The sequence below is a fragment of the Hydra vulgaris genome, chromosome 03, assembly GCF_038396675.1.
Source record: "Hydra vulgaris chromosome 03, alternate assembly HydraT2T_AEP".
NCBI lineage: Eukaryota > Metazoa > Cnidaria > Hydrozoa > Anthoathecata > Hydridae > Hydra > Hydra vulgaris.
In genome coordinates, this window is record NC_088922.1 from 11071904 (window position 1) to 11086968 (window position 15065).

Sequence of the window (15065 nt, forward strand, 5' to 3'; positions counted from 1 at the left end):
TTTTCACTAAAACTAATGTAAAGTCAGTATAGTCATGTAGGTCTAATCATTTTTTTACCAAAACTAATTTTAATGGAAATATGACCGGTATGCCATCATAGGCGCTATGCCATCATAGGCGCCTTTCCCCTACATAGCTATTTAACTTACGGCAGTATTGCATGGGCAAGCCCCAGCTACGTTAAGTTAAAAAATTATTATACTAAACAAAAATATGCATACAGAATCATATTTTGAGCAACAAGAACTGTGCCTTGTGAGCTACTTCTACGTAAACTTCTACGTAAACATATTCCTAGTCATACAGTTCATGCATAAAATAAAGCTTGGACTGTCCCCAACGATATTCCATCCTTATCTTAAAGAAGTAAGCCATAAATACCCCACCAAGTTTTCAGAAAATAACTTTGTTACTCAAAAATTTAATCTTAAGTTATGTTCTTATTCTATTCAGTACCGGGACCTTATTTTGTTGAAAAATTATCAGCATATTAATAATATTAAAGAAAAAATATTTCCGCAATTCAAATCCAAGTAAATTTGTTATTTAGTACTTACGGATTTCAATATAGTAGTTTCTGTCACTTTTAGAAGTACTAAACTAGCATCATAAATTTGAAAATCTAGATCATTTAACAAATAGAACGAAATCAACATTAGGAATTTCCATGTCGTTATCAGACTTTCATTTAAAATATTTACTTTTGAAGTTACCTACTATTTACTTTAATATATTTTAAAATAAATTAAACTATTGTAATAAGATATTGCAACGTGAATTTTACTATTTTAATTTCGAACTACGTTTACTTTATAATTAAAAACGAAAAATTTTGTCATTTTTATTACTATATTTTAATCGTTTCTTTTTTGCTTTGGGGTAAGTGGACAAAATTTTCAAGTTGGCTCATAGTATTTATTATGGGAAAAAATATATATTTTTATAAAATTAATTTTTTTTTCAATTTTAAAGAATATTGAAAAAATTTTTTTTTGCAAAATAATAAAAAAAATTTGTTTTAGGGTTTTTTCCACAGATAAAAAGTAGGTTACTGTTCTGGCTGTTATATGCAATAATATTTGGTACCAGATAATAGTAATAGTAATTTTTTAGCTTAAAATTGTTGCCAAAATAAAAAGTAAAAAAATTTTGCACTTAATAATACATTGATAATCATTTTTATAGTTTGCACCAACTTACTCAGGAGTGGTGTAAGTTGGCTAACTTTTTTTTTTTTTTGAGCCCCAGAAGGGCTCAAAGAAAACATTTTTAATAATGAATGCAAGTTAAAAATGTTACCTAAATTCATACACTTTAAAACTGCGCTTTATTATTTATAAAATATTTTACCGTTAGGGCTAAAAAGCTCAAAGAGTACAAACGTAGACAACTAGCCCCGGTCTCCCCTGTTACCTTATTTTATGAAACGTTAATAATTTAATGTTTAATTTAACGAACAAAAAAAGTTATTCACATTTAGGGCAAAGGGTGAAAAAAAAATTTAAAATATAATACGACATTAAAATATAAAATAAAATCATACTTTTATTGTATCAATGTAGGATGTCTTTTAAAGTTCACACAAATGACTGTAATGGAAAGTATATTTTTGAATAATGATGTTGTAATTATGGTTTGGGGTGAAGTTTAAGTTAGTTCTCGCTTGTTAAGTATTTGTAATTAAGGCTTAATGAGTTTTCAGCGGTTAGCAAACTATATAAAAAAGAATTCTACTTTTCTTTTTTTTTTTTTGCTGTGCCGACGTTAAGAGATATCTTGAGAAAAGGTCTCTTGTTCCAAGAAACCTTACTTCAAGAAGAAGATGTTAACAGGCAATATCTCATGACACTCAAAATTTATTATAAAATATACATCAAAACAGAGTCTCGCTTTTTATTTTAGTTATTTTAGTTATTTTAGTATTTTTTTTATGTTTATTTTTGTTCATAGAAGGAATATTTCAGTAAGAGACCTCTCTCAGATACTAGCTGATATTGTTCTTCAGAAGTGGATGAAAGCAAATGCTCTTTTTTAAACCTCCAGTGGTTGTTAAAAGGAAAACTTTAATGAAGAAAATTAAATTGTCTTACAAATTGCAATTGTGAAATTGTATTATAAAATAAGAATTGCCTAAAAAATCATTCTTGCGTTGATAAAGTACACATTAAGTGTACTTGTATCAAAGAGAAAAAAACTCATGAATGGTTCAACTTACATGGCTAATTTCAAAGTACCAGATGGGTTTAAATGATATTAAAAAGACCGCTAGCCAGATTTCGCAAGAGGAAAAGAAAATGAAGAGGAATTCTGGAGAAGAAAAGAAATAGAAAAAAAGATAGAAAAAGACAATGCTTTTGAATATTTCTTTGAGGATGATTCAGATTTCAATGACGAAATAGTTTCGGAAAATCCACTTCAAAACAGTAATCGGAGAAAAAAACTTAATGTCAATTAGCCATACTGCAGAAGTTTTGAAAAGATATGATATTTCACCAGCAGAAATATTAGCTGTTTACATCATTTCTTTTAGACATTATTGAAGCAAAGTATTTGTCACCTGATATTTAGCAGTTGATCCTACGAAAGTAAGAAGAGCAAGGAAACCAATAATGGAAAAAGCAAGAATGTCTGAAGAACAATGAATTGATGAAGAATCTATTAAAAGTTTGTTGATGGAAAAAAGGACTCAACTTTTGATTTGGAACACAACCCTCTAACAAGTAAAATTTTACATGAGGGCTATTAAGGAATAATATATAACTGTGACATGTGAGCCTGATGGAAGCTACCTCACTCATTACACTCCTGCTAAAACCACATTACCAAGCAAACCAGTCAAAGAAGCAGCATTTGCTCGTAACAATTGGATGGTTCCAAGGGGAACCTATGAGTCCTTTGAAGTGGTAGGAGGGGATTCTATAAACTCTATAACAGGTTCAGGAAAAAATTGAGATTTGCTATCAAATCTGGAACAATTAGTTGGAATTAAACTAAATTAAAATTATCTTTAGATAGAGCTTTACTATAAATACTGTACATAAATATACATTTGCATTGTCGACTTTTACCATAAAATGTAAACTTTATCTTTTAAAAATTATTTAAAAGATCGGAAATAATTCACTAGACTGAGTTAAACTTAATCTAGTGAAATAATTTCATCAATCTAGTGAAATATTCGCATCAACGTATATCAAATTGTTTCATCATACTATTTACATATATTTAAATATAATCATTTGATACAAAATAATTACAAAATATTATTCTAAAAGTTATTTCAAGAACTGTGCCATAGGATCATCTGATCGTAATCTTTTTATACGGTATGCGGTCATTTCTTCTTGCGTAGGTTCCCGGTTTTCCGTGTTTAACGAATTATATGCACGCTTTCTTTCGTCTATTTCTAACAGTGAACTCATATTTTTTATATGTTCCTCTTCTTTTTGAAGTGCCTAAAAAATATGAACAATATAAGTGCCTAAAAAAATATTAATTTAATATAAACACGATCAAAAACCAAATAATCTCCATTGTAGCTTGCGTAGAGTTACTTAATGATCAGATCAAAATTACAAAGTTTTAAGAGTTGATTTTTTTTCAGTCATTTGCTTATTATTTTTCCATGAACTTACGAAGATTTTATATAAAATCATTACTGACACTTTATATAAAAATCTTATTAATAATATAAGAAATGTTCTATAAACGAGGAAAAAAAAAAAAGAGGGGGGGGGGGGGGATAATATGATTTAAGCGCGTGATAACTTCAAGTCTTGAATATAAGCTAACCTGACATAAAAACATGAAATGATCCATACAGGGGTAACTGGAAATTTACTTGGTGTGGTGGAATGATGTCGCAAAATTTAAAATCTCGCAACGAATAACTGTCGCATTTTTTGATTGTCGAAAAACAGAATAAGGAGTAACGCCGCAAATGAGTTTAATGAATGGTTTCGAAAACAAAACAAAAAAAGAGTTACAAATCAACCTAGTGATCTAAAAAATCAGAACATGCAGGGAGTGTATATAAATCAACTGCCTAAATGGGAAGAACATGCAGGAAATTTACATACATCAACTGAGTATGTAGAACATCAAAGGAGTGCCGCTACATCAATTGAGGGTTTATTATTTTTAATTATTTTTTATTTGGAACTTTAGAATTTTTTTTGTTAATCATAAATATTTTTATATTGGCATGTACCAGCTATAATATATTAAATTTTTCTTGGAAAAAAATATATAATTGTGACATTATTCCGGTTTTTATTTTTTAACTATATTAGTATTTCTGATAAAACAACAATAAATTAGAAACATTATTCCTTTTTTACTATTTGTGACTCTATTCCTTTCTTTGGCGACATTAGGTCTTTTAAATATATATTGAACACTACTCCAACGTTCATTTTTCGACATTATTCCTGTCAACCGTTTCAAAGACAGATAACTCCTTACAAACTGAAACTATTATCCAATTTTTTCAACAAATTTTTGAAGTTTGTCTACAATGACTATCAAGGTAAGGTGCATTGATAACCTTTATGATCTTCTTTGTTTAATTTAAAAAATTGAACATTAAACGCGCTACTTTTTCGTCTTATACTTTATTCTTTCCAAAGATCAAAAATGATTCCCTATAATTCCGCATACATTTATCATACCACTCACACAGCAGATTACAAAGTTCATTTTTGGTGATACTAATGCACAAAAAAGTTTGGGTTGCTTAGAAACACATAAATGTTTTAACTTATTTAACAAGATTTTAATTAAATACTTTTCTGTCTAAGCAGTATGAGCAACTGAAAAACAAAGGTTTTTTACCATTTATAAAAAAGCCCACAATACTTTAGCTGATTTGGCTACAATCCACAACTCTAAAAAGTCACTAATAGTATGAACAAAATGGCATTGAATTCGTGCCTAAGGAAGCAGCCCACCATACTGTCCAGAGCAGAATGTCATGAAAGTTTTTAACTAACTATAAAAGAGAGTATATAAAAAATTTAGACCCAAACCAGATCCAGAAAAAGGTGTCAAGTGCTTGTGAAAAAATTCGATTTCTATCTAATACACCATTTCAGATTTGTAATGCACCATTATGAAATTTTAAGGTTTGGAAAATTGAGACCGCTGGAGGGGTAAGAATAGAGACAGCGTATAAGATCACCCTTTTTAACTTGAGAAAACAAATTTAATCAATTAAAAAGCTGAAAAACAGCAATTATATATAAAGATGCTGAAAGCTAATTGTGCCGTTATAAGTTGTGCAAAAAATACAAATAGTCAAGTGGAAAAAAGAAATTTGTAAAGATAAATGACAATCAACAAGACAAATATTACAAGATAAGTGTCACCCACAAACATTATAATATAAATTTATCCACAAACATTACATTTTAAGGTTCATCCAAAAACGTTACAGTGTAAGTTTCATCCACAAATATTACAACTTAAGTTTCATCCACAAATTTAAGTTTCCATTCATTGCTGCAGCACCATGATTGCAAATTTGACCCATGCAAGCAATGCATGTACAACTACAGGCTTTAAATTTAGCATATATATCAACAGTATATATATGTATCATTAATAGGTTGCGATCTCTGGTTTTAATATATAGTTATTATACCTGCCTATAATAATTAGGTAGCTGAAGCCAGAAAGACTTACATAAGCTGTGTGCTTTTGAGTTTTAATAACTTCCAAGTTCTGATGGGTTTAACATGAGTTGAATGTATCTTGATATAACAATATTAGCCAAAAAAAAAATACCCTCCTGTTTGTCCATCTAGAAAAAAAGGTTTTGAAACAGATCAAGTATTTGAATACTGCCTAAGTTCAGTTTCAAACAAAATTACTTCTTTAAATCAACCTCAGCAATTGCTATAGTTGGATGTTTATACTTCTCAAGTTAAAATTGTAGATTATGGTTCAATTTTGTAAAAGGTTTGGACTCTAACAGGAAGGTTAAGTAACTTCTTAACCTTACTGTTAGAGTCCAGACCTTTTACAAAATTTAAATTTGCTCAATTGGTGATTAATTAAAATTAAAAAATGATCAAAATAAACAAATGATTCGGTTTCATCAAATTTGAAAAATCTATCAATTTGTTTTCTGCTAAATGCCACACTGTTTAACGGGTAGTAAACATGAAATCTATATGTTATCATCACTTCATTACTACTTTTTATATCAAGATATAATCATCCAGATTTCCAGCTCATTCAACCAATTTTCCAGTTCATTCAATCAATTTTCTAGCTCATTTATCTGGCTTTAAATTACTTTGGTTTCAAAGTAATTTATAAAGGAATCTTTAGTTTTTACCCATTTTCTCTCACAATGAAAAGTACTTCAGTAATGATTGGTATACTTTGTCTCATTAAAAAGTGCAAACAAGGAAGATCTGTCAATTGTATTAAAAACCACATACAAGTGTCACAAAAACAACACACAAGTACCTAAAAATTTTCAAAAATGATTTTGCGCTCCAAGAGATAAAATAAAACTCCAGATTTAATATGAAAAAATGAAATATAAAAAAACAAAAATTAAAAGATAAAAACTTTATTTAGAACAAAACTTGCAGATATATTCTAAAAATGTTTTAAAACTATATTCTACAACTGCTTAGGCTCAAGATGGTTTTTCAATTAGCATTAAAAAATGCAGTACCATCTTTAAAAAAAAACGTTTCTAACTAAAGTTCTCTAAATTCTTATTTATTAATACAATAGTTGAAAGTTTTGTTATTAAGAACTTACCTTTTTAAGGCGTTCATTTTTTGCTTCTAGATCTTCATCAGCCATTTTATCTTTAGACTTTTTATCTTTAAAAGATTCTTTGTGCATCTAATAGTAATTAAAAAATTATTTTATATTATTAAATTATGATTTTAAATTTACAACTTTAAAAAATTATACTAAATATGATATGATTAAATAAATGATATGATTAAATAAATTTGGTTATTTAATAATTCAAAAATTATTTATTTAAAAATTATAAATTTTCAACATTTAAAACAAAATTAATATTACTTTTTATTTATATTCAACTTTTATACTTTTTAATTAATATCATTATTAAATTTATTATTATTATGAAATAATAACTTAATAACACTTAAGAATAATATATATATATTCAGCTTTTATATTTTTTAATTAATATTATTATTAAATTTATTATTATTATGAAATAATAATTTAATAACACTTAAGAATAATATATATATTCAACTTTTATATTTTTCAATTAATATTATTATTAAATTTATTATTATTATGAAATAATAACTTAATAACACTTAAGAATAATACAAAAATAGAATAACTAAACCAACATCAACTAAAGTCTTTTGTGCAATGCTGGAACTATTTGAAGGAGAAATATCTGCAACACCACTCTGTAAAAAAAGAGAAGCATGCAATTTTTTTTTTTATAATTTGCATAATAAATTTAAACTTAAGAAGATGTTGCAATAACAGCTACAACATTTTCAGAATAAAGTTCATTTTTTTAAAACACATCTATAGTACTTAATAATCCAGAATGCAACTAAGCAACTAGGTGCAAATTTAATATATTAAATTCTCAATTTTTTTTAGAAAAAAGATTAACTAATAATAGTTTATCTTTTATCTAAAAAAAACTTCAAATTACAAATAAAACAGATTCGATATAAAACAGCATTATAGACTATTTGAAGCATTATAGACAAGAAAAATTGTAAAAATGTTTTTATTAAAACTTCTAATAATTAAGAACGTAATTACTTCTAATAATTAATGTTAATGTTTTTGTTTTAATATTTTTTTGTAGTGAGTTTAATTGAAATCAAAAAACTAAGTAAAGTTTTCTTACTTTCAAAGCTAACTTTCCAGCTTCACCTGTACAATATGACATTTTAATAAAAGAATGGCAGCATTGATAACCCCATTGGAAGTTGTTCCAGTAAGATCCAAATACAGACTAAAATATAGATGATACATTGTTGTTTGATATAAAACATTACAACAGTATAAAAACAAAAGATTAATTATAGTAAAGTATAATATAAATAAATATGGTAAAAATAACATAATAATTCTGCAGATTAAAATGTGTAAAAATAACAGATTAATTCTGCAGACTAAATAATGGTAAAAATAACAATTTTTAATTTTGAAAAATTAAAAAAAAAAAAAAAGTTAATTGTACTGTATGATTGTTGAGATAAACATCCTCCTCATACTTTGATTTAGTAACAGCTCTCTCTTGACCTGTAAATTTAAAATGTTTAAAATGCAAAAACCTTTCTTGACCTGCAAATTTAAAATGTTTAAAACCAAGTACAAAACAATGTACAAACCTTTCACAACTTTTCCAGATCGCGAATACTCAACATATTCTTCCTAAATATTAATATAAATATTAAAGTTTAATATAAACAAATTTCCACAAAAAAAAAAAGCGATGAAAAAAATCAGGGTTGTTACGACATAATATGTCTTGCAGATCTGTCGACATATTTTCAGACATATTCCCTTCCAGCACAAAATGCCCCACATATTTTCTATAGACATATTTTGACATAATTTTAGGTCTGAAATATTTTCTGCTGACATAAAATATGTCAGACATATTTCCTAATGACATATTTTGACATAATTTTATGTCTGAATTATTTTCTGCTGACATAAAATATGTTAGACATTTTCTATCGACATATTTTGACATATTTTTATGTCTGAATTATTTTTTGCTGACATAAAATATGTCAGACATATTTTCTATCGACATACTTTGACATAATTTTATGTCTGAATTATTTTATGTCTGAATTATTTTCGGCTGACATAAAATATGTAAGACATATTTTCTATCAACATATTTTGACATAATTTTATATCTGAATTATTTGCTGTTTGATATTCTTGAAGAAAAAATCAATCTAACAAATTTATTGCGCATTTCAGCTTAATTTACAGCGTTAAGTAAAAATAGTTTAACCAATTTGTTGCTTTTTGCAATCAATTATGCTTCATAAAACTTTTATTTTAAATCCTATAAGCAAACATCTGTTGTTTCATAAAGGTCTTTTTCTGTCCTTTTTAGTGATGTATCATTTGATAGTATCGACTAGTATTGATGCATCATTTGATAGTATTTGATAGTATTGATTAGTATAGATTAGTATTGGCAATTTCCCTTATTAGAATGTAAAAACCATCTGAAGCTGAGTTTTTATTACTGAAAATGGTTTTTATTAGTATGACTAAACTTAAAATTATTCTCTTGATTAAAATAATAATTAAAAAAAACATTTTAGTTATTTTTAATTAATAGTTGATTCATTCAATAAATTATTCTCCATTTTTGACTTTAAATCGTAAGGAAAACGAAAAAACTAATTATTCCAATATATATTTCACTCAACACATTTTATGCAAGTCTATGGCAGTTAATTATGCAGTTATAATGCAATTGTCAATTATTTTATTGTTAAATAAATCATAACTATTATAACTAAAAGTATATTATTCGTAATTAGTTATAAATTATTACCGGTTAGTCTTCTTAATATGAATTTAATGAGCTGAATATAACTTTTGTGAAATATTTTAAATTCTTCAGCTTAAATGAATTTAATTTGGCACAAATTTTTTGAAATACTGTGAACCGTTTTTTTCGTAGAATCTTTTGAATTCAATTTTTCTTAATGAAATTTTTTTTAGGATCAACTAATAATTTAAAACAACTGAAAAAGTTTTTTTTCTTTATTATTATTTTAATCAAAGGAATAATTTTAAGTTTAGTCATAATAATAAAAACCACTTTCAGTAATAAAAACTCAGCTTGAGATGGTTTTTACATTCTAATAAGGGAAAGCGCCAATACTAATCAATACTAATCAATACTATCACATACTATCAAATGATGCATCAATACTAGTCAATATTAGTCAATAATATCAAATGTCAATATTAGTCAATACTATCAATGTCAATATTAGTCATAATAAATAAGTCATAATCAATAAATAAGTCAATTAATGTCAATATTAGTCAATACTATTAAATGATACATCACTAAAAAGGGCAGAAAAAGACCTTTATGAAACAATTGATGTTTGCTTATAGGGTTTAAAGTAAAAGTTTTATGAAGCATAATAGATTGCAAAAAAGTAACAAATTTGTTAAACTATTTTTACTTAACTCTGTAAATTAAGCTGAAATCCGCAATAAATTTGTTAGATTGATTTTTTCTTCAAGAATATCAAACAGCAAATAATTCAGATATAAAATTATGTAAAAATATGTCGATAGAAAATATATCTTACATATTTTATGTCAGCATAAAATAATTCAGACATAAAATTATGTCAAAATATGTCGATTGAAAATATGTCTGACATATTTTATGCCAGCAGAAAATATTTCAGACATAAAATTATGTCAAAATATGTCGATAGAAAATGTCTGACATATTTTATGTCAGCAGAAAATAATTCAGACACAAAATTATGTCAAAATATGTCGATAGAAAATATGTGAGACATATTTTATATTGGCAGAAAATATGTCTCAGACATATTTGACGGATAACAACCTTGAAAAACATATTTTCTGTCTCATGATAACAAATAAATATTTTCAGTCTCATTATTATAATATATTTCTGTATTATTATAATATAAAAAAGGCAGTAAAAGAAAAAGTTGAAAATATGTTTTTTAAAAATTTATTTTTTCAGAAAATTCTTTTATCAGTTCTAATAACTTTTTCTAATAAATATAAGTAAGTATATTGGTATTACTACTACTAATTTGTATTATTTTGTTGTACTTGTGTTTTAGATAAAGTAAAGATGTTGTTGTTTTAGATAAAGTAAAGATGTTGTTTTAGATAGTAATACTTGGTGAAACAAAATGAAACGAGTGAAACTTTTCATCCAGTAATAAATATTAGGTTACACAGGGAATTTAAAATACTTTTCAAAAAAAAATTTTTTTAAACAATTTAAAAAAAAAAAATTTTAATAAAGTTTTATTAGAATTAATACTATTTTTGGTAGGGCGTTGAATAGAACTGTAGAAACGAATGCCTGGTAAAATAGATAAAATATGTTAAAAGGTTTGGTAAGGAGGTAAAAATATGGTAAAACAGTTATTAACTATAGAAAACAATAGTTTATATTAATTTTAAATTTTTATTCCTATATTAAATACAGGTCTTCTCCATAAGCTTGTTTCATATCTGGGAAAGTTTATGAGATTACTGTCAGGTCAGGTTATCCTGCTACTGGTAACATGTAACCCAGTACAACCTGCTTTATGTCCTGCTGCTTTGTAGGATCCACTTTTTTGAGCAAAAGCCAGGAGAAGTCAACTCCAACTTAAAACAACCCCTGCCTTTGGGGCTCTTGGTTGAGTAAAGGCTAGAAATGGTGTCTCAATAAAAAAACTCATCTTGAGCAAATGTTAAATTCATCCAGCTACTGTCTTGTAGAAGGCTTCCTATGCAAAGACTTAAGGAATAAACAGATTCAATCTGTTGCCCATCCTCGCACCCCTTCTTCATTTATTAGGCTGGTGCAGATATATTTTTAATACATTGTTTCCAGTTTAGGATGTTGAATGCTGGATCTTTTTGACTTAATGCATGGGCTTTGCTTGTATCTGTTTGTATGACTAGGTAACTCATTCTATTATCTCCTAATGAGGATACAGCTCTAAAACTCAGTTTTAAGGTTCTGAGGCCGGCTGGTAGTCAATTTTCCCAAACTCTGTGGCAGCTCTCAGAGAGGCTGATTCCATCAACAACTGAAAAATACCTGAGCACTAACAGTGCCATGTTGCGCATGGATGTTGTCCCTGTTTGTATTTTTGGTGTGCATTATTGGGGCCAGATTTGGAACCCTTTGTTTTGGCTTAGGTTTTATTAATAGTAATGAGGCAATTGCTTGGACGATTAAATAGTGTACTGAACACTATTTATACGTTGAGTCAAGTTCTTTAAAAAATTTAAAACGACTAAAGTACCAAAAACTATAAAACACTAAAAACCATCATCATCACCTAGTTCTCTAAATCTATCATTCACTAATATTCATGGTCTTTGAAGAAACTTTTCTGTTGAGATCTCTTGCAAAGTTCACCAGACCTACTTGCTCTTTGTGAGACTAATCTGAGTTCAGCTGTCTCATCTTGCGATCTTAGTGTTGATGATTATCTTCCTTTAATTCCTAAAGACTCCAATAGTCACATGCTTGGTCTAGGCATTTACATTCATAAGAATTCACCCATTTGTTGCAAAAATAGGTTTGAATCCACAGACTATTCTTTCACGTGCTTTCGTTTAGCACCACTTTACTCTATCGCCTTTCTCTTTTGTTCTATATCGCTCTCCTTCATTTCAAGACTGCACTCTTTTCGATGTTATTTCTGATCAAATTTGACCAAGCCTTCTCTCTTTATCCATCAGCCAATATCGTTGTTGTTGGTGACTTTAATGCCCATCACACCAAAAAGCGTCAGTAACTCTGTTGGCATTAAGACCTTTAACTTTTGCTTTTCTCAATCTCTCAAATAATCAACTTTCCAACTCGCTTTCAAGACAACCTAAATAATTTACCTTCTCTACTTGACCTATGTTTTGTTTCTGATGCTAGTCAGTGCTCAGTTTCTCCACATTTACCCATAGGTGCTTCTGATCGTGGTTAGATCTCTCTAAAACTATTATCTCATTCTTCTTCATTATCAGAATTCCCCTATCATTGTACCTCTTACAACTACCTTAAAGCTGACTGGGACTCTTTCCATGATTTTCTTTGTGATGGCCCTTGGGTAGAAGTCTTTCATTCTCTTTCGACAATTCCAGGTCAAGCCTCACTCTTCTCCATGGTTTTCCTCACATTTGCGCTGCTGCAATTTTTAATCGAAACCTTTACTTCCATATCTATCAGCAAAACAATTCTCCGGAAAACAGACAACTGTTTACTATTGCTAGAAACCATTGTAAAAAGGTTGTCTAACGCCAAAGCTCATTATTTTCAGGTCATAAAATCTCATATTTCATCGCAAAAACTAGGCTCTCGTGACTTCTGGAGAATCTTTAACTATCAATAATAAAAGCAAATCTGTTATTCCACCTCTCTTGTATGGTTCAGACTTTGTCACCTCACCTAAATACAAAGCTGAATTGTTTGCTAAGAACTTTTCATTAACACCATCTCTTGTTCCATTAGTTGCGTTTTTCCTGATATACAGTCAAACAGGTTGATCTATTGCTTGACATTTGCATCACTTCAGCTTCTGTATCAAAAGTGTTTTCCTGCTTAGACTCTTTCTACAGCTTGTGGTCCAGACAACATACCTGTTGTAGTCTTGCAGAAGTGTTCTCCAGAGCTGTCATTCATACTTTCAAAACAAATTAACAAGTGCTTCTCAGAGTCTTGTTTTCCAGTCTGCTGGAAAGCAGCATCTGTATCCCTATTTTCAAAAATTCTGGAGAGCGATCTGACTTGCCTAACTACCGTCCCATTAGTCTTCTTCCTATCATATACAAGGTTTTTGAATCTCTAATTAACAAACACTTAATCTCTCATCTTGAATCTAATTACTTACTTTCTAATCATCAATATGGATAAATGATGCTTCTCAATAAAGGAAAACAGCAAAGCAGCCAAACACTTATCTTTACATATTTTCCAATTGATTGCATTCACATTCTCAATAATTTATGTTTTCAATATTCTATAAGAAGACAAAACAAGCCAAACAAGAGCTTGTTTTCAAACTTTTTTATAAATTTATAAACTGGTTTGAGATATTTGATCATCAAATAGTTATTACCATTGTCCTTAATACTGGAGTGTTTATCATTGTCCTCAAAAGAGAGAAAAGTGAGAAAAGTGAAAATAACTTAATAACAGACTATTATTTATTTACAATAATATGAGTATTTGAAAAAGTGTTAAACATTTTGCTTTGGCTTCTGTCAATTAAACTTTTGTTTAACTTGGATTTTTTTGCTTCTACTACCAATGTATTCAGTAATAAGCTGCTTAATTAGTGAGAAACTTCAAATTTTTTTTATAAAGCTTGATAGCAATTTAATAGAATACACAAACGTATATATACAACCCTCGGAATTAGAAAAAATGAGGTCAGCAATAATTTGCCGACCTCAATCTTTTAGAGGTTGGCATCAGGTTGGCAAAAATTATTTGATACAAAGGCCTTACCACAAAACATAGAAACGAGGTCGGCAATTTTTTGCCGACCTCAAACACTTTCAGGTCGGCAGTTAGGTCAGCATTGCCGAATGCCGACCCTAATTCCGAGGGTTGCATATATATACACTTAAAATTTTAATTATAAAAACTATTATAGGTACTTACAGTTTGAGCAAGTAACAATTCTTTTGGAAGAGACTCTAAATGTTCAGCACCACCATACTAAGAATACAGAGCAAATAGTATAATTATTGTCATCACCATCATTATTATCATCATCATCATCACCACCAACATCACCATTATCATTATCATGATGTATATGATATGTGATGATGATCATTATCACCATTATCTTCATCACCATCATTTTCATCATCACCACCAGCTTCATCATCATCAATTAAATATCATCATCATTGAATTAAAACTACCTTTTCTAAGATTCCTCCTTTTTGCTCTTCTTTAAATGCATCTTTTTTGACTTTATATGTTTTGTGCAACAGTTCAAGCTTTGTGGGGTCAGCTTGTAAATGAACATCAGCTCCTCTTTCATAAGCTTCCCATGCAAATACTGAACAAAAGTATATATTTAAGTATATTCATAAAAATAACTTGAAATTGAAAATGTATTCTACTAAACCATGTTGCTTGCGCAATGCTACCATTGCTTTAATTTTTTTTTTTAAAGGCATAGTAGTGATGCCTGATTGGTTGATTTTTTTTCTTTGATTTAAAAAGTGCATGCTCAAATGAAAACCCTTAACAGATGCATGTGTGCTCCACTGCACCTCTAACTATAATAGTTGGTGTAAGTACACTTAATTTGCT

The 15065-nt window shown here is 28.3% G+C and overlaps 1 protein-coding gene across 1 annotated transcript in view; it reads right to left on the bottom strand.

The window, feature by feature from the left end:
• Nucleotides 1-3202: 3202 nt before the first annotated feature.
• Nucleotides 3203-15065, bottom strand: part of LOC100213219 (pre-mRNA-splicing factor SLU7) — a 45583-nt gene continuing 33720 nt past the window's right edge. Inside the window, exons 13-20 of the mRNA XM_065792318.1 lie at nt 14669-14808; nt 14400-14456; nt 8368-8410; nt 8217-8278; nt 7881-7988; nt 7360-7422; nt 6779-6865; nt 3203-3456 (exon numbers count right to left, since the gene is read on the bottom strand). Of these exons, the coding sequence (XP_065648390.1) occupies nt 3277-3456; nt 6779-6865; nt 7360-7422; nt 7881-7988; nt 8217-8278; nt 8368-8410; nt 14400-14456; nt 14669-14808 (740 nt within the window). The 3' untranslated portion in view covers nt 3203-3276. The remainder of the gene's footprint in view (nt 3457-6778; nt 6866-7359; nt 7423-7880; nt 7989-8216; nt 8279-8367; nt 8411-14399; nt 14457-14668; nt 14809-15065) is intronic.